Here is an 18,861-nt window from a genome sequence, read left to right as displayed (position 1 = left end):
TATTTATTATGCACTTGATATTTATATTCTGTCTGTGTATGTTTTATAAATGCTTATGTTAATAAGTAATTTTTATGTGTATATTGTACATATGTGAGTGACATTTTCAAATTTAAACGTGTTCGGGAGTGAAATAATGTATGTACATTAAATTAAAAGTGTTGTTTCTAAAGAGAGTGAAAGTTGATCTCTTTATTATTTTCCGTCTTCAATTATTGCCATGAGATTAATTTATTCTGTTGTTCGTTATTGTTTAACAAAGCTTATTATTCTATGTCACATATTGCTTGCATCTAGTTCAAGCTTTCCTTGACATTGTAACCATTGGTAGATTATATTGTCGCTTTTTTACTAATATTACTAATATTTTACCTAATCACCAGTTAGCATGGTGTTCTAGTTGAGTAGATATCACAGATATACATAAGACATCGTCTACATACATAGGATAACACAAGATAGCATCAATATAATATGACATTACCTTTATAATTAAGCATTACCTGTATACATTAGACATTACCTGTGTACATAAGACATCACCTGTATACATTAGAGATCACCCGTATACATAAGACATCACCTGTATACATTAGAGATCACCAGTATACATAAGACATCACCTGTATACATTAGAGATCACCAGTATACATTAGAGATCACCTGTATACATTAGAGATCACCCGTATACATTAGAGATCACCCGTATACATTAGAGATCACCTGTATACATTAGAGATCACCAGTATACATAAGACATCACCTGTATACATTAGAGATCACCAGTATACATTAGAGATCACCTGTATACATTAGAGATCACCCGTATACATTAGAGATCACCCGTATACATTAGAGATCACCTGTATACATTAGAGATCACCAGTATACATAAGACATCACCTGTATACATTAGAGATCACCAGTATACATTAGAGATCACCTGTATACATTAGAGATCACCCGTATACATTAGAGATCACCCGTATACATAAGACATCACCTGTATACATTAGAGATCACCAGTATACATAAGACATCACCTGTATACATTAGAGATCACCAGTATACATTAGAGATCACCTGTATACATTAGAGATCACCCGTATACATTAGAGATCACCCGTATACATAAGACATCACCTGTATACATTAGACATCACCTGTATACATTAGACATTACCTGTGTACATAAGACATCACCTGTATACATTAGAGATAACCCGTATACATTAGACATTACCTGTGTACATAAGACATCACCTGTATACATTAGAGATCACTCGTATACATAAGACATCCCCTGTATACATTAGAGATCACCCGTATACATTAGAGATCACCAGTATACATCAGAGATCACCTTTATACATTAGAGATCACCAGTATACATTAGAGATCACCTTTATACATTAGAGATCACCAGTATACATAAGACATCCCCTGTATACATTAGAGATCACCCGTATACATAAGACATCACCTGCAACATTAGAGATCAGCAGTATACATTAGACATTACCTGTGTACATAAGACATCCCCTGTATACATTAGAGATCACCCGTATACATAAGACATCACCTGCAATATTAGAGATCACCTGTATACATTAGAGATCACCAGTATACATTAGAGATAACCTGTATACATTAGAGATCACCAGTATACATTAGAGATCACCTGTATACATTAGAGATCACCTGTATACATAACCTGTATACATAAGGCGTTACCCAAGGTATCCATAATTATAGACATTACATGTAAATGTGTTGATAAACTCTTGATTAACTCTTGTTTAAGGAAATAAGAGAAAACAGCAAAGAGTCAAATTGTAACATATAACATAGCAACTCTTTATGTCGCCTGGCTCAATCGAAATTGTAATAAAAAACATATTTTCTGCTGTAAGAAAACTTTTAAATTGATTGTTTTTCTGTTTGTTATATAATTAATTCAATCATTTTTTGTTTTACATTTCATTATTTATTTATTGTTTATTTGTTGCTTTTTATCAATGTATGAAAATGTGCGTTATGTACAAATCCGCGGTAATGTTAATTATCGGTATCTAACTAGTAAACTCTACGAAATGTTTTTTTTATATAGATGTCTGCCCGAGGTTAATTGTCTTCAGTATTATCTTTGTAAATCTTTTCCTGAATCTTGTATTTTAACCATTGCGAAATTTAGATTATCTTCACACGACCTTCGTATAGAAAGGGGCAGATATGAGAGAATACCTCGTAATGGAAGACTATATGTTTAAAGTGTAATTTAGGCGATATAGAGGACGATTGCATTTTATTCTTGTTTGTCCACTTTACAACGAAGTAAGAACACAATACATTGACAGATATTACAGAATTAGACCCTCTAAGTTTAAATTAATTAACTTACTTTCTGTTAGAAATAAGAAGAAATTGAATAATCTTTCCAAATTTTTAATTTCTGCTTCACAACTGAGATCAAATGAATAATTACATGTATATTGTCCATCCTCCATAACATGTCTGTATTGCTGTGTATCACTCACTCAATTTTGCAATATGTATTGTAATGTTTATGCTGATTAGCCGAAAGGCTAAAGGCCAATAAACTAAACTAAACAAAAGAACTAGCATGACCATTAAGTCTCAGACTATTCAGTCGGCCGATCAGTCTGTAAGTCTCTGGTAGGACGGTTAGCACGCTAGCTACTATTATTATCTAGTCAACCCCTGCAGATTAAACTATTGATTAGGGTTTATCGGATTGAAATTTCCTATGGCAGGAGACTTTAATCTCAAACTAGTGTAGTCCTGTACCCGTGTCAGGATCGATATATTGAAAACAAGAAATACATAAATAATTAGAATAAATCATGAAATCGATAAATGAACAATATAGCTACGATATTTTGTCATTCGGTATACAATCAGCAATGTTTCACAACGTTGTGAACCAGTTGTGTTCCTGCGCCATATGGTACTAGTTTTGTTGTTTGTGCCAACCTTTTATCATTTTTATACTTAGTTTTTACCATGTCTTGTGATACCATGCTTCTATGCTTTTACTTCCTTTCATATTTTGCTTAGTGCTCTTATTTACGCATTGTATGTCTTACTCAATGCTTGTCAAATCATCGTTTTAATTTATGCTATATTAGCGTACATATTGGCATTTATGTATATACTGAACCATTTTTTTTTTATATGTTTTTTTAGTTTTCGAACATGTGGCATTAATTTTTTGTGCAGCATCAATTTTAATATAGCTTTTTATATATAGTTTATACTGTACGTGCCAAGTTGTTGTTTTAATTACTGTGCTGTGATTCAATTTTTTCATGTTTTTGTGTGTATAAACCTTGTTATATGCCTGTTGTTTTCTGCATGTTGTCTTAAATATCCTTTTTTATACATTTGTTTGTCGTAATGATAGCGCTACAAAGCTAATATTTCCATTACAACATATATACGACTCTAAATAAAAATTCTTGTATCTTGTATCGTGTAACGTTCTTATATATAATAAAATCAAGATTGCAAACGCATTGAAATCTTCCATTAACACACGTGAACATCATCTAACCACTGGACTTAAAATAGAAGGTGTAAAAAAACACATTTAAGATCACGATTTAAAAAAGCTCACAATAAAGTTATTTTATATTACTAACATTACGTGGTGTATTTTGACAATACATCAGATAACCACCAAATAAACATGCCTATTTGCAAAAGGAGATTCTTTAAATTGCAGTGATTAGTAAGGATGTTGAGGTGAAAAATGCACGTACATGATAACGTATCAATACAGACCGCTTCGTACTTTGTTTCGTTCATAGTGTTATTGTGCCGTTTCCAATTTTATACTGACCTTTAATTTTTCAAATACAGAAATAACTATTCTATCGTTAACTTATTTATTTTGGAAATTGAAATACTATATTTCCTGATAGTTCTTACAACTAGTGTACAGTAACAAATTTTACCCACTTGTTATTTTATTTTTATTTTTTACTGTATCATGTGACTATTTTTGTGCGAACAAAATGGCGACACACCGATGGCTTCCTGTCAAAATGGAATTTACAAGTTTGGAGTAGTGGGAAGGGCTTCACCAATAGATGTAAGACACAAACACGTTACTGGGAGGCAGTCTTATCTTACTATTCTATAGGTTTGCATTTTATCTATCGGAAATATCCAGGAAGTACAATATGTTCTACAAAATGTAGTAAAATGTTCATGCCAATATTCTAACCCAAAATCTGAAAAATACCCCAAATTTGATTTATACACGGAAAGCGTCATTCAGTCGATCCTTTGTTGTCTTGTTTCTAATCTTTGAATGTATATTCATTAGATGACTTCAAATATCTTGATCGATTTGTTCATAAATTAAACACTAATATTTATTTGACTGTTGTCAGTGTTGATAACTTTCGCTAGCACCGATAAACAAGGAGAAATAAGTACACTTAAGAGGGATCTCACACAGCAATCCTAGCCTCATAATTAAGTTTGATAAAGTGTAATATCTGCTAGAATATGTCATTCTGGTTGCGTCTGAAAAAGTGATGCCTGCTTTTAATACAATTGTAACACTAACAGTAGAGGATTTTTTTAACATGGATTTTACAGCAGCCTGTTCCTTTTTGAATTGAGAAAATATAGCATTATTTTTACTGAAATTGTGAATTTATTCTTCATTTTTGTTCATTTTGGGAAAATAAGGCATTTTTAAGCTAGGAGAAACAGCTTGTATTGGCTGTAAAACTGAGCAAATAGGTCGCTGATAACTCTCCTTTTTCTCAATTAGTCTTTGTCCCTGTTGACAAAACTATTTGCAACACAGATTTTAATATCTCCTTGCCAAGCATTCACCTAGTTCTTGAAACAAGTGTTGGTCACAAGCCTCACTGTAACAGGAGAAAAGGACAGTGGCAGCCAGACCAGGATTCAAACATGGAACCCTCTGAGCTATAGACAGATGATGCACGCTCTACCAATTGAGCTACTTGGTTGCCAACAATTGACCTCATTCCATTTCTTCTCACCGTATTATCTCTCTTTTTGCGATCTTAATGCTGCTGTGGTTGATGATATCAAGCTTATTTGTTATGTGATATAATAATGCAATGCCATATATAATTTTTTAGAAGAGTTTATTTCTTACTAAAGTTACAAAAGTACTTGTTTGTTTATCCAGATAACAACAGAACATTTACTCTTGATGTACCTGTTGTGATATAAATGTTTGTGTCAATGATTTTGTTATCAGCTATCACACTGCTATGTAATACAATAGATTGTTACGTATGTTCTGCCTACATACAATGGGTGTTGAACTTTAAATAGCAGTGTATATATTTATATATCTACCGGTATGTAGTGTCGTGTTGTATATATGTGAATTGATAATCTGAAATAAAACTGTCATTTTGGTGTTTCACAACAAACATTCAGTGTAAAGAAAACATTGCATTTGTCAATGGTTTGATCTTTATAGATGAAATAGAGATTTAGATTCACCTGTATCACCATGGCTACTCCAAGGACTCCAGCCCCTCAGCTGCTGAAGCCTAGGCCTGTGTTACAACTGATAGCTGAGAGTGAGGAGCGGCTGTGGACACGCCTTGACCTGTCTGATAGTAACGAGTTCAACCTCCACACACCTGATACAGGTAGCCGTCTCCTCAGGTGAGTCAAATCATTAAAAACTATTTACAGAATTGGTCATGATTAAAGTAAATGGTAACGTCCAGAATCACTGTAACTATCTGTGAGTCATCAAATGTATATATAGGAAAAAAATGGGATCAACATTTGATGAATATTTGTTTTATTGAGGAATTATTACAGGAAAGGGTCAATGAATGTACTTGCACAAATTTTGAATGTGAATGTTTAGTATATTTATGATAAGCATAGTTTTTGTATGATATTGTACATCTTCTAAGTCCTGGGACATTGACAGGCAAATTATGTGTAATCTGCATTACATCGTTTCTGTCAATAATTTTATTTAATCATCGGTCAAAATTGCAATGACTATATACATGTATATATATATATATATATAACTAAATGTTACAGCAACACAGATAAACATATATATATATTTGTTGTTTGTCTGTTGATCATCATGAAGTGCACAATCAATACTGGTCCAAGGGAGATAACCATGTTAAATAGAATTCCCCTCAAACAATAAGGTCTACTACGTACAATTTTGTGCTAATAATTTAAAAGGACATCTTATTTCAATCAGATTGTTCCAGTGCTATGATTTCAATGTCTGTTCAATTAAAATTGAATGTCTGAGAAATGCTTATGGTAACTAAGTTGAACAGGATTGTTTTAATTTTCTCAGTCATACAAAATAAACATATATTACAGGCATGGAAAAACAATCAAGACTATCCACCGGTACTTTGGAGATCTGGAGTAAGTATGAACACTATTGTAAAAATGATTTGATGGGAAAATACATTTTTTGTGTGGGATCTTGACATTAAACTCGTTCACCCCTGAAATTTTATAATGGACTATTCAAACCTTGGAATTGGAAGAGTTGAAATGCGTCTTCAGGGGTGAATGAGTTAAGGACCTGTGGAATCTGGACTTTTGAATCCCTGTGATATTGGAACATTTCAAACCCAATGTGATCAGGACTTAAGAGGAATTATATGAAAAAACTCCAGTAATTTGAATCCGGCTTAAGTTGAGTTTGAGGTTAAGTTTGTGTCTTATGTCTATGGGAGATTAAGTTTGGGTTAAGTCTGATGCAGACTGCAACTGTTGGTGGGATTAGGTCCTTGACATTTGAGATCGTGTGGAAATGCATCCCAATCATGAAAATGTCTCCATATTTTAAATTTTGATAATATGAGTGCATCTACTTAGTACTTAGATGAAAGAATGCATTTTGATATAGTACTGAAAAGGCAGACATTAGTCTATTCTAGACCAGCCTAGATTGTTTCCTGACCCTAGTCCTCAATGTTTGACATTGTTTGGAAGTCTCGAGTGATGAGGATACCTTGACTTTTGTATGCCTTGAGGCACTATGAGGACCTGGACGTTTTAGAAGGACCCTAAAAAGGAGGCCTGGACTTTTGAATACATGTTGGGGTCTAAATTTTGGAACCCATTTGAGACTTGAACTTTATAAGACCTGTGGAGGTTGGGATTTGTTATCCCTGTGGTAGTCTGGACTTTGGAGGCCATCAGTTATAAACAATGGTGGTTGAGTAGTGGTAATTAGTATACCCACCTTTCAACAAGATGTCTACGGTTTGATTACTCAGTTGGAAAAGATATTGAATCACTTGTGGTTAATGTAAGTTGAATTTAGTTCGGAACTTGTTTCATGATTGTTGTAAAATAAATATATATACATGTAGTTTTTTCTCCTGAAAAGAAATTTAACTAAAACAGTACATTAGTTTTGAAAATAAAGGAGCATCATTTTATGATCAGGTAAATTTTCAGAAATAATGGGAAGCTGTTGTGACTATATTAGTATACTGTAAAGTCAGAAGAGTAATCATCCAAAATTTGTATTTTTTATTTTTATTATTTTTGCAGGCAAAGGAAATGCTGTCTGTCCTTGACTGGCTGTAAGACAAAATTCAACCAAGTCAGACTGGTAACATATCCTTCTTGTATAGTGTATAACATAGAGAATTTTCCACAGGAATATCTTTTGTGTAATACAAACATACCTATATTAAAACCGTCATATTTCCTCACTTGTGGATAATGTTTTAGTTGTACACAAAATGATTTAATACAATTATTTCGTATTTAGCGCTTAGCATGATTTAGAAAATTTTGATGAAATTGTGAAAAGTGCTAAAATATTATTACACTAAAATGAGATAAATCCACATATTTCACTGGTACATCTTGATTGTTTTATTGTTGTTTACCAAAAGAAAAACAAAGTTGCATGTATTATAAAACTTATAATTCAAATATATAATTGTCTTACTCATCTGAACAGTCCAAATTCCCCATATTGATCTGTATTGGTTCTGTTACAGGTAAGGAATGATGGCAGGGACTCGGGTATAGAGGAAGGTAAGGTGTTGCTGGATTCCACATTTACCTGACTTATAAACCATTTACAGTCTTCCTCTAGGTTTCAGGAGCATACCTAATGTTATACAGAAGCCCTCTTAATATAAATCATTTAAAGAAAAGGAGAGGAAAACTCCTGAACCCATGTTTCCGTAACCGTTTTGGTGCTGACTAGTTATAGTTATTCAAACGAGTTGGTAGAGGAAGGGAGATAATTCACTATAAAAACAACAACATTATTCAACTTGTTAGTTTCATGGTGATCACCTTCACTCCTGTGATATAACATCTTATCAGCATGAATGTAACAAAAATTATTGAATGTTTTTATTCTGCATCAGACATTGTAAGCCTGGAGCAATGTATGTTGTTAGAACTGTTGGTTATTCAGAAGGTGACTGTCTTATGTTACAGGTGCAATGATGAAGACAGCAACAGACAACAGTACACGGGTCAATGATCTGGATGACACAGTAAGAATTTTAATCTTTTAAGATCAAAATTTACTTTTTTCTTCACTGATGTTTTTTCCCCTTTTAGCCCAAGCATGTCTTTACCAACTTGATTATACACAGAAAGTATCATGTTAACTGCAGTTCTGTGTACCGGGTATCTGTCAATGACCAGTGTCACTGTATCATGTTAACTGCAGTTCTGTGTACCGGGTATCTGTCAATGACAAGTGTCACTGTATCATGTTAACAGCAGTTCTGTGTACCAAGTCTGTCAATGACAAGTGTCATTGTATCATGTTAACTGCAGTTCTGTGTACCGGGTATCTGTCAATGACAAGTGTCACTGTATCATGTTAACTGCAGTTCTGTGTACCGGGTATCTGTCAATGACAAGTGTCACTGTATCATGTTAACTGCAGTTCTGTGTACCGGGTATCTGTCAATGACAAGTGTCACTGTATCATGTTAACTGCAGTTCTGTGTACCGGGTATCTGTCAATGACAAGTGTCACTGTATCATGTTAACTGCAGTTCTGTGTACCGGGTATCTGTCAATGACAAGTGTCACTGTATCATGTTAACTGCAGTTCTGTGTACCGGGTATCTGTCAATGACAAGTGTCACTGTATCATGTTAACTGCAGTTCTGTGTACCGGGTATCTGTCAATGACAAGTGTCACTGTATCATGTTAACTGCAGTTCTGTGTACCGGGTATCTGTCAATGACAAGTGTCACTGTATCATGTTAACTGCAGTTCTGTGTACCGGGTATCTGTCAATGACAAGTGTCACTGTATCATGTTAACTGCAGTTCTGTGTACCGGGTATCTGTCAATGACAAGTGTCACTGTATCATGTTAACTGCAGTTCTGTGTACCGGGTATCTGTCAATGACAAGTGTCACTGTATCATGTTAACTGCAGTTCTGTGTACCGGGTATCTGTCAATGACAAGTGTCACTGTATCATGTTAACTGCAGTTCTGTGTACCGGGTATCTGTCAATGACAAGTGTCACTGTATCATGTTAACTGCAGTTCTGTGTACCGGGTATCTGTCAATGACAAGTGTCACTGTATCATGTTAACTGCAGTTCTGTGTACCGGGTATCTGTCAATGACAAGTGTCACTGTATCATGTTAACTGCAGTTCTGTGTACCGGGTATCTGTCAATGACAAGTGTCACTGTATCATGTTAACTGCAGTTCTGTGTACCGGGTATCTGTCAATGACAAGTGTCACTGTATCATGTTAACTGCAGTTCTGTGTACCGGGTATCTGTCAATGACAAGTGTCACTGTATCATGTTAACTGCAGTTCTGTGTACCGGGTATCTGTCAATGACAAGTGTCACTGTATCATGTTAACTGCAGTTCTGTGTACCGGGTATCTGTCAATGACAAGTGTCACTGTATCATGTTAACTGCAGTTCTGTGTACCGGGTATCTGTCAATGACAAGTGTCACTGTATCATGTTAACTGCAGTTCTGTGTACCGGGTATCTGTCAATGACAAGTGTCACTGTATCATGTTAACTGCAGTTCTGTGTACCGGGTATCTGTCAATGACAAGTGTCACTGTATCATGTTAACTGCAGTTCTGTGTACCGGGTATCTGTCAATGACAAGTGTCACTGTATCATGTTAACTGCAGTTCTGTGTACCGGGTATCTGTCAATGACAAGTGTCACTGTATCATGTTAACTGCAGTTCTGTGTACCGGGTATCTGTCAATGACAAGTGTCACTGTATCATGTTAACTGCAGTTCTGTGTACCGGGTATCTGTCAATGACAAGTGTCACTGTATCATGTTAACTGCAGTTCTGTGTACCGGGTATCTGTCAATGACAAGTGTCACTGTATCATGTTAACTGCAGTTCTGTGTACCGGGTATCTGTCAATGACAAGTGTCACTGTATCATGTTAACTGCAGTTCTGTGTACCGGGTATCTGTCAATGACAAGTGTCACTGTATCATGTTAACAGCAGTTCTGGTAAAGGTCTGGGATTGTATTTCAAATTTAAATAGATAAAGTGTGTAAGAAATATAAATTAATTCAGAACGTGTACATTTTGAATTTGGCTAAGTTGGATTGTTTTTATGCCTGTGTTATACAGGAGCTGAGAGTGTTCCGGTTTGCGTATGTGTGTGCCTCCCTGCCCGTCCTTGGTGCTCCTGAGCCTCCCTCAGCATTATCACCTTCCCCAGTCTTCACACCCATAGATACAAACAAAAAGTAAGTTCATTCACCCATTGACACCAATAAATGGGTCTCCACACCCATAGACACCAATAAATGGGTCTCCACATCCATAGACACCAATAAATGGGTCTCCACACCTATAGACACCAATAAACGGGTGTCCACACCCATAGACACCAAGAAATGGGTCTCCACACCAATAGACACCAATAAATGTGTCTCCACACCTATAGACACCAATAAACGGGTCTCCACACCTATAGACACCAATAAACGGGTGTCCACACCCATAGACACCACTAAATGGGTGTCCACACCCATGGACACCAATAAATGGGTTTACACCCCCATAGACACCAATAAACGGGTGTCCACACCCATAGACACCACTAAATGGGTCTCCACACCAATAGACACCAATAAATGTGTCTCCACACCTATAGACACCAATAAACGGGTCTCCACACCTATAGACACCAATAAATGAGTCTCCACACCCATAGAGACCAATAAATGGGTCTCCTCACCCATAGACACCAATAAACGGGTCTCCACACCTATAGACACCAATAAACGGGTCTCCACACCTATAGTCACCAATAAATGGGTGTCGACACCCATTTATTGGTGTCTATGGATGTGGAGTCCCATTTATTGGTGTCTTTGGGGGTGGAGACCCATTTATTGGGGTCTACTGGTGAGGAGACCCATTTATTGGGGTCTACTGGTGAGGAGACCCATTTATTGGTCTCTATGGGTGTGGAGACCTATTTATTGGTGTCTAAGGGTGTGGAGACCCATTTCTTGGTGTCTATGGGTGTGGACACCCATTTAGTGGTGTCTATAGGGGTGGAGACCCATTTATTGGGGTCTACTGGTGAGGAGACCCATTTATTGGTCTCTATGGGTTTGGAGACCCATTTATTGGTCTCTATGGGTTTGGAGACCCATTTATTGGTGGCTATGGGTGTGGAGACCCCTTTATTGGTGTCTATGGATGTGGAGTCCCATTTATTGGTGTCTACTGGTGAGGAGACCCATTTATTGGGGTCTACTGGTGAGGAGACCCATTTATTGGGGTCTATGGATGTGGAGAACCATTTATTGGTGTCTACTGGTGAGGAGACCCATTTATTGGTGTCTATAGGTGTGGAGAGCCATTTATTGGTGTCTATAGGTGTGGATACCCATTTATTGGTGTCTATGGGTTTCCACACCCATAGACACCAATAAATGGGTCCCCACACCCATAGACACCAATAAACAGCATGAAAAATAATAAGTACACCATAGACAAACAACTACAATGTCTTATTCTTATGTTTAAATAATTTATGGACTTTCTGTGCCAACTGATAACTAATCATAAAAAATCATGGCTTATGACCAGAGAAAGCATTAAGTAGAAATATACACTTAATACATAAATAAAATGTATTCTATAAATGTAAAATGGTAAAAAATCATAATAGCATGTGATGATTTTTCTTAGGACAAGATTTATTTCTGTACTCGGCAGTATGAATCTCATTTGGTTATTTTGCCCAGGTTCACATACAGTGGCAGAGTGCGAAGTCCGACCCCTCACGACAGCGGGGTGGACGAACAGGATGATACATCCATTGTCCCCGCTGAGACACTGCGGGAGCTTTTGATGAGGGCCTTTCGCCTGGTCCCTGAGAAATTCCATCAATATGAACAAAGAATTGCTCAAAACTATGGCAACAAACAGGCAGAAAAGGTATATGGAGACATAGTGTATACTGCTCCAGCTCCTCTGACATTACCATAAATTTCAATATTGTTAATCATATACTTAGTATATTTATCTTGATATCTTTTCAATTACTTAAGAATTCTTTTGAATGAAGAAGTGAAAATAGGTTTAGTTTCATGATTGAGGTGCTCTAAACGCTTTTGCACACCAAATGTAAAGTCATTAACACTATTTTATTTTTAGTGGTCATGTGATCTAAGTTGATGATAAACTACCTGTTATTACATGTGTTGATCTGAGTCTATACATACACTATGACTAGCATTGCCAGACATATGTGTAGTAACTTCTACAATTGTACATACAGATTATCAGTTTACACTAAAATGTATAAAAAAAATTAACATAAGATAACATTGTCTGGACATGCTTTTACACAGGTGGCAAGTACAATTCTGAAATGTAATTATAAATTTTGTCTGTGTGTAGATTCTGGCAGAAGAGTTAGTAGGACAGCTGGCAGCATTGCAAAAAAATAGCAATCCGTTTTACAGTCCAGACTCATTCATGGTAAGTAAGGTCATTACATATATCAGCATTCCTAGCGCAGGTGTCTACAGTGACACGAGACCGAACATGTTTGATTTTACACTATATAATACCATACTGATGTCTCGTTTCAGAATACTCAGGGCTATGATAAGTGGCAGAGGAGAGAATTTGCCCACATCGCAGATCTGATGAAGAAATTCTGGCACCTCACATATCCGCCACCTTCCACCAGTCACATCCACAGTCTACGAACGATCCACGATGACTACAGAGCTCTAATGGAGAGACTTATCAGGTAGGCATAGAACAACAGACTCATCATTAGATAGTATAAGTAGGGGTTATTCCAATAAAAAAATCTGACCCTGGGACTCCATTATAAATCACTTCTCTCCATGACTGGGTTTCCTGCCAATTACATCTGTTTAAATTATTAATTAAGTTCTATGGGTGGTACCTCTAAATAAAACCAGGAGTCCTGGGGTTAGATAGATGTCTTACTGGAATAGCCCTAAAGGGATCTACCTTTAACTTCCATCTTTTCAAAATTTGCTCTAAATTATTTTATAAAAAAGCATGATCAATTGTTTGGACCAATCAGATTCTTTTACCCTTTAAGGAAATTTAAGATTTTTGTTTATAATTTTGATTGAGTAACATTTCAAAAGCATGCTTTTTATGGTTCGATATGGAAACCATCAGTAAAGAGAACATAACTACCTGGAATGTCCTCATTAGAATTGGTCTTTATCACTGTGTACCGACTGACACTTGTTTACTTCTACCTTTAATCATTAGGTACGAGTCCCCGTATCGTCTTGAGGGAGAATTGCATGCCCCTGGACCTACCTCTCCATTGTCTTCAGCTTCTATCCGACTTCTGAAGGAATTCGGCCTCCGCTATGGAATAGTAAGTCTGAGGATGGAATACAAGTAAAAACAGACAAGTTCCTTTCAATAGCTTGTTATTTTGATAGCAGGGTCAATTACAGTTAGTCTTAAATATAGATTTTACAATGTAATAAAGTTGGGGGTTGGGTGGATAATATCATGGAATGTTGATGTCTGTGTAGACACAATTTTGTCCAACATACCACTGTCACCTTCTCAAATATTGTTCAGCTCACCTGTTGCAGATACCTGTGGTAAAGTTGTAGAAGGCATAACGTAGTCACAGGGTTACATGTTTTTGTAAAATGAGGGTGTGACGTCTCTGAGGAGCAGAGGAATGGGCCCAATAGGGCAATTTCTATTTAATATATCATAAGTATAATCAATAACTAAACATATTAATATGACTAGGGTGACTTATGTGTGTTTTAGCGAGAGCTGTACCGTAAGATTGTTTACCTGTTATACCTGTCGAAGAACTTTGACCCAACTGTCTGGTTTATGCAACACACCTGTGCTGTTCTCACCTGTTTAATGGACTCTATTCCCAAGAATGATGCTCAGCTGGTGCTAGTAAAGAAAGAGGTATGTTAGATGGTGTTCAACACACAAAATGTGCTGTCTGTACTTACGTATGTTAAGTTGTCTTACGTTTAAAAGCACAGAAGCAATTTTACAGTACTTGTTATATCAGTACGTCACCTTTGTGTGTTGTAGCATACCCTGCTTGTGGAATGTGTCAATGCGTTGGAGACCCAAGTGATCACCACACTTACCAAGATGAAGGTTCTGTTTCCCAACAATAGGCCTGCAGAAGCTCTAGGTACATAGCAAACCTTCAGTAAATCATTGATTTTCCAGAGAAGTGAGGGAAATATTTGCAACATACTGCCCAGAGGATAGAGATGGAAATATTTGTAGTAAATTGTCCACAGAGTACAGAGATTTTATATTTAACAAACTGTCTTGAGTAGAGAGGGGAACATTTGTAAAAACAACCTGTCAAGAGTAGTAGAGGGAACATATGTAGAAATTTCCAGTAACCTGTCCAGAGTAGAGAGGGAAATATTGGTAAACTGTCCAGAGTAGAGAGGAAAATATTGGTTAACTGTCCAGAGTAGAGAGGGAAATATTGGTAAACTGTCCAAGGTAGAGATGGAAATATTGGTAAACTGTCCAGAGTAGAGAGGGAAATATTGGTAAACTGTCCAGAGTAGAGAGGGAAATATTGGTAAACTGTCCAAGGTAGAGAGGGAAATATTGGTAAACTGTCCAAGGTAGAGAGGGAAATATTGGTAAACTGTCAATGGTAGAGAGGGAAATATTGGTAAACTGTCCAGAGTAGAGAAGGAAATATTGGTTAACTGTCCAGAGTAGAGAGGGAAATATTGGTAAACTGTCCAGAGTGAGAGGGAAATATTTGTAAACTGTCCAAGGTAGAGAGGGAAATATTGGTAAACTATCCAGAGTAAAGAGGGAAATATTGGTAAACTGTCCAGAGTAGAGATGGAAATATTGGTAAACTGTCCAGAGGAGAGAGGGAAATATTGGTAAACTGTCAAGAGTGAGAGGGAAATATTTGTAAGCTGTCCAAGGTAGAGAGGGAAATATTGGTAAACTATCCAGAGTAAAGAGGGAAATATTTGTAAACTGTCAATGGTAGAGAGGGAAATATTGGTAAACTGTCAAGAGTGAGAGGGAAATATTTGTAAGCTGTCCAAGGTAGAGAGGGAAATATTGGTAAACTAGCCAGAGTAAAGAGGGAAATATTGGAAAACTGTCCAGAGTAGAGAGGGAAATATTGGTAAACTGTCCAGAGTAGAGAGGAAAATATTGGTAAACTGTCCATAGTAGAGAGGGAAATATTGGTTAACTGTCCAGAGTAGAGAGGGAAATATTGGTAAACTGTCCAGAGTAGAGAGGGAAATATTGGTAAACTGTCCAGAGTAGAGAGGGAAATATTGGTAATCTGTCCAGAGTAGAGAGGGAAATATTGGTAAACTGTCCAGAGAAGAGAGGGAAATATTGTTTATTTTGCTCATCTTTTTTTCTGTGCGTAAATGGGGATATTTTGAGTAAAATTAATGTTTCTGAAGTAGCTCATCAGCAACTATCATAAACTATCATATTAATTTTCTGTTGTACGTCTTTTTTTCTGTACAGAAAGTCTGATAGAACTGATGACTGTTACCCTACAGGCCAAATCCAGCCTGACCAGACACAGGAGTGACACACTACAGAGCTTCCTACTCAAACAAGTTCAGGTCTGTTGGTGTGTTAGCAATATCTGTCCTGCTGTCAAAGAATGTTCACCAAGAAAGATAATGACAGTTTTCTTACATCTTGAGATCTAAAGTGAGATTTCTCTTATATCTAAACTATGGTGATAATTTTCAGCTGAAACTATACACAATTATGGTTATTGATTAATATTATAATATTATATTAATAGTAATTAACATTACTGAATAGAAACCGGTGGAAATGTACTACATATAACTTTTTGCATCTATATTTGTTAATGATATATTTTTCTAGGTATTTAGTGCTGTTCCTAAGAATCCTTTCACAAAAAAAAAGTTTTTTAAATGAAACAGAAAATTTGTACTTAAAATCATATTTGGCTTAAACTATTTTCCTTAGAAAGAAAATTATGCTCAAAGCTCTGATATTTTCTGTTTTGAGTTTGCTTAGAAAAAATTATGAATTTCAGAGATTTGGCATCAGAAAACCCCTTTACTGTTTTCAATTTTGTTTGTTTTCAGAAAATTTTTCCAACATGTTATAAGGAACACAAGATGGTGGTGGTTAGTGACCTTGGTTTGACCTCTCCAGAGCAGTTGTCACCAGTGTTGGTATGTCTGACAAAAACTAGATACAGCTTTCTCTGTCTACTGTAACCGATCCCTCCTTCAGGGTTGCCAAGTCTCTGAAATGTCCTAACTTACGCTGAAACGTCCTAACTTACGCTGAAATGTCCTAACTTACGCTGAAACGTCCTAACTCACGCTGAAACGTTCTAACTTGCGCTGAAAAGTGTCTCACCCCACATGAGCCATAAATCTCATGCATTAAAAAATGTTCATCCTTCCATGGTCATTTACCAGCTGTTTTGCTCTGCCTTTCTCTCCACTTTAAATGACCTTGATTTGACTTGTTTAGAATAATTGACCTTCCTATCTGAACTGTACATGACCTTGACTTAACTGCTAAGATTTTTTGTTGCCCTCTCCTTTTTCTGTACAGTAAATTACCCTGATTTGACCTCTTTAGAAATAACTCTCCTTCTTTTGGCCACTTTATAAATAACTGCACCTCTTCTCTGTTTACCTTAAATTACATTGGTTTGACCTTTGTAGAGGTCATATGCTGCTTCCTTTCTTTAGGAAACTGCCCCTCATTTATCTAAATAAATACTTTGGTTTGGCCTCTCTAGACCAGCTTTTATCCTATTGGTATGTCTCACAGATCACAGCATGTATAATATACCAGTTTACCTCTATTATTCTCAATTGTAAATGAACAAGACTGGAAATACTCAATATCATTAAAGTGATTCAAATTATATTAGGCACATGTATTACCATAAAAACACCAATAGAGGTTTAAACCAGCTGAAATGGTATGTTGACTTGTGTGATGATCTGGATTTGAGTATATCTTGTCTGAATTAATGGAAAATTTTCCACAATGTTTTCTTCTGTGAGAAATGATGAATATAAAACACACACTGTATAGCAAACATATTAAAACATATTGAACATTAATTTAAATAAAGGAATTTTGCTTGAAAATAACAATGGTAATGGTCCGATTATACACAGCATCATGACAAGTTATATTTATGACTAACATTCTGATACAAGTATGTCTTTTACTTTCAGTTGAACAGGATGATTGGACAGATCAGAGATGAAGTAAAAGAATACAAATTACATTACCAGAGTAGCTTTGAAAAGTAGGTATATTTCACCACTGTACCAAGATGTCTGTTTTGGCCATATGTTTCCCCGTGAAAAAGAGCTTGGTACTCTACCTATATATTTGAATTGGCAAGTTAATTTCCCATAGTGTAGTGTTTGTTACTGTACCAGTAAGTATATATTTTAAACAGATATTTTCCTCAGAATGTGAGAGGCTTGCACTTCCGGCAGTATGTATGATTCCCCGGGTATTATCACATGGTGTAAGAGGTTAATGCTGTACCAAGTTAATGTTTTAGACAGATATTTCCCCATATTATCAGAGGATTTGTTGATGAAATGTACACTAATGTGTTTGTTTTTCCTATAGAAAGCAAGGCTGATGCTGTTCTTATCTGTATGAAAATTATCTATGTACTTTCCCATAGTGTGTTTTACTGATACTGTGTATCTATATTTCCCCCAGGTATTTTCCCATTGTTCAGAAGACTGATACTGTGTCTCTATATTTTCTCAGGTATTTTCCCATAGTGCGGGAGGCTGCCCAGTCCTTGTATAGACTACTGATGGACGATGTCACGTGTCTCTGTCAGCTCAAACAAAAACAGTTTGTATGTTAACTGCAGCAGAGCAGGTGTCCATATTTCTCCCATGTTTTCTGTTTTAAGTGGCTTCTGCCTTTATTACCAGATACTAGAATTTTTGCTTTCTTTCCCTTGTTTAGAAAGTTCTTTTGATCCTCTATATATTTGATGAAAGTTAATATGGTATTTGTCATATTACCGGTAAGTCTTTCAAAAGCGCTAAATATGGAAAGTGTTTTCTGGTCATCAGGTTTGAAAAAGAAACATTTATATGGCTTTATAACTAAGGAGAAACAGTGCTAAATCAATCTTCTATTTTAGTTCTATTCTGAACAGTTCTTTCTTACACTCTTCCTCAACAAGTCAGTACTTTGCAAAGCATTGTTTTTTTGTTGTTGAATTGCTGTAAAGTTGACAAGCTATAAGATAATTCACATTTACATAGAAATGGCAAAATTGGAAAC

At 36.0% G+C, this 18,861-nt stretch overlaps 1 protein-coding gene across 1 annotated transcript in view; it reads left to right on the top strand.

Moving 5' to 3' along the window:
- Nucleotides 1–4,028: 4,028 nt before the first annotated feature.
- Nucleotides 4,029–18,861, top strand: part of LOC110465006 — a 39,804-nt gene continuing 24,971 nt past the window's right edge. The window contains exons 1-17 of the mRNA XM_021520551.1: nucleotides 4,029–4,114; nucleotides 5,498–5,688; nucleotides 6,388–6,435; nucleotides 7,579–7,639; nucleotides 8,037–8,073; nucleotides 8,488–8,546; nucleotides 10,645–10,763; nucleotides 12,279–12,471; nucleotides 12,937–13,017; nucleotides 13,131–13,294; nucleotides 13,798–13,909; nucleotides 14,323–14,475; nucleotides 14,608–14,713; nucleotides 16,054–16,154; nucleotides 16,656–16,745; nucleotides 17,775–17,848; nucleotides 18,331–18,424. Of these exons, the coding sequence (XP_021376226.1) occupies nucleotides 5,531–5,688; nucleotides 6,388–6,435; nucleotides 7,579–7,639; nucleotides 8,037–8,073; nucleotides 8,488–8,546; nucleotides 10,645–10,763; nucleotides 12,279–12,471; nucleotides 12,937–13,017; nucleotides 13,131–13,294; nucleotides 13,798–13,909; nucleotides 14,323–14,475; nucleotides 14,608–14,713; nucleotides 16,054–16,154; nucleotides 16,656–16,745; nucleotides 17,775–17,848; nucleotides 18,331–18,424 (1,650 nt within the window). The 5' untranslated portion in view covers nucleotides 4,029–4,114; nucleotides 5,498–5,530. The remainder of the gene's footprint in view (nucleotides 4,115–5,497; nucleotides 5,689–6,387; nucleotides 6,436–7,578; nucleotides 7,640–8,036; nucleotides 8,074–8,487; nucleotides 8,547–10,644; nucleotides 10,764–12,278; nucleotides 12,472–12,936; nucleotides 13,018–13,130; nucleotides 13,295–13,797; nucleotides 13,910–14,322; nucleotides 14,476–14,607; nucleotides 14,714–16,053; nucleotides 16,155–16,655; nucleotides 16,746–17,774; nucleotides 17,849–18,330; nucleotides 18,425–18,861) is intronic.

Source organism: Mizuhopecten yessoensis, unplaced genomic scaffold (assembly GCF_002113885.1).
Source record: "Mizuhopecten yessoensis strain PY_sf001 unplaced genomic scaffold, ASM211388v2 scaffold1539, whole genome shotgun sequence".
Lineage (NCBI taxonomy): Eukaryota > Metazoa > Mollusca > Bivalvia > Pectinida > Pectinidae > Mizuhopecten > Mizuhopecten yessoensis.
Note: the sequence above shows the minus strand (reverse complement) of the source record. Positions and strands in the feature narration are given on the sequence as shown.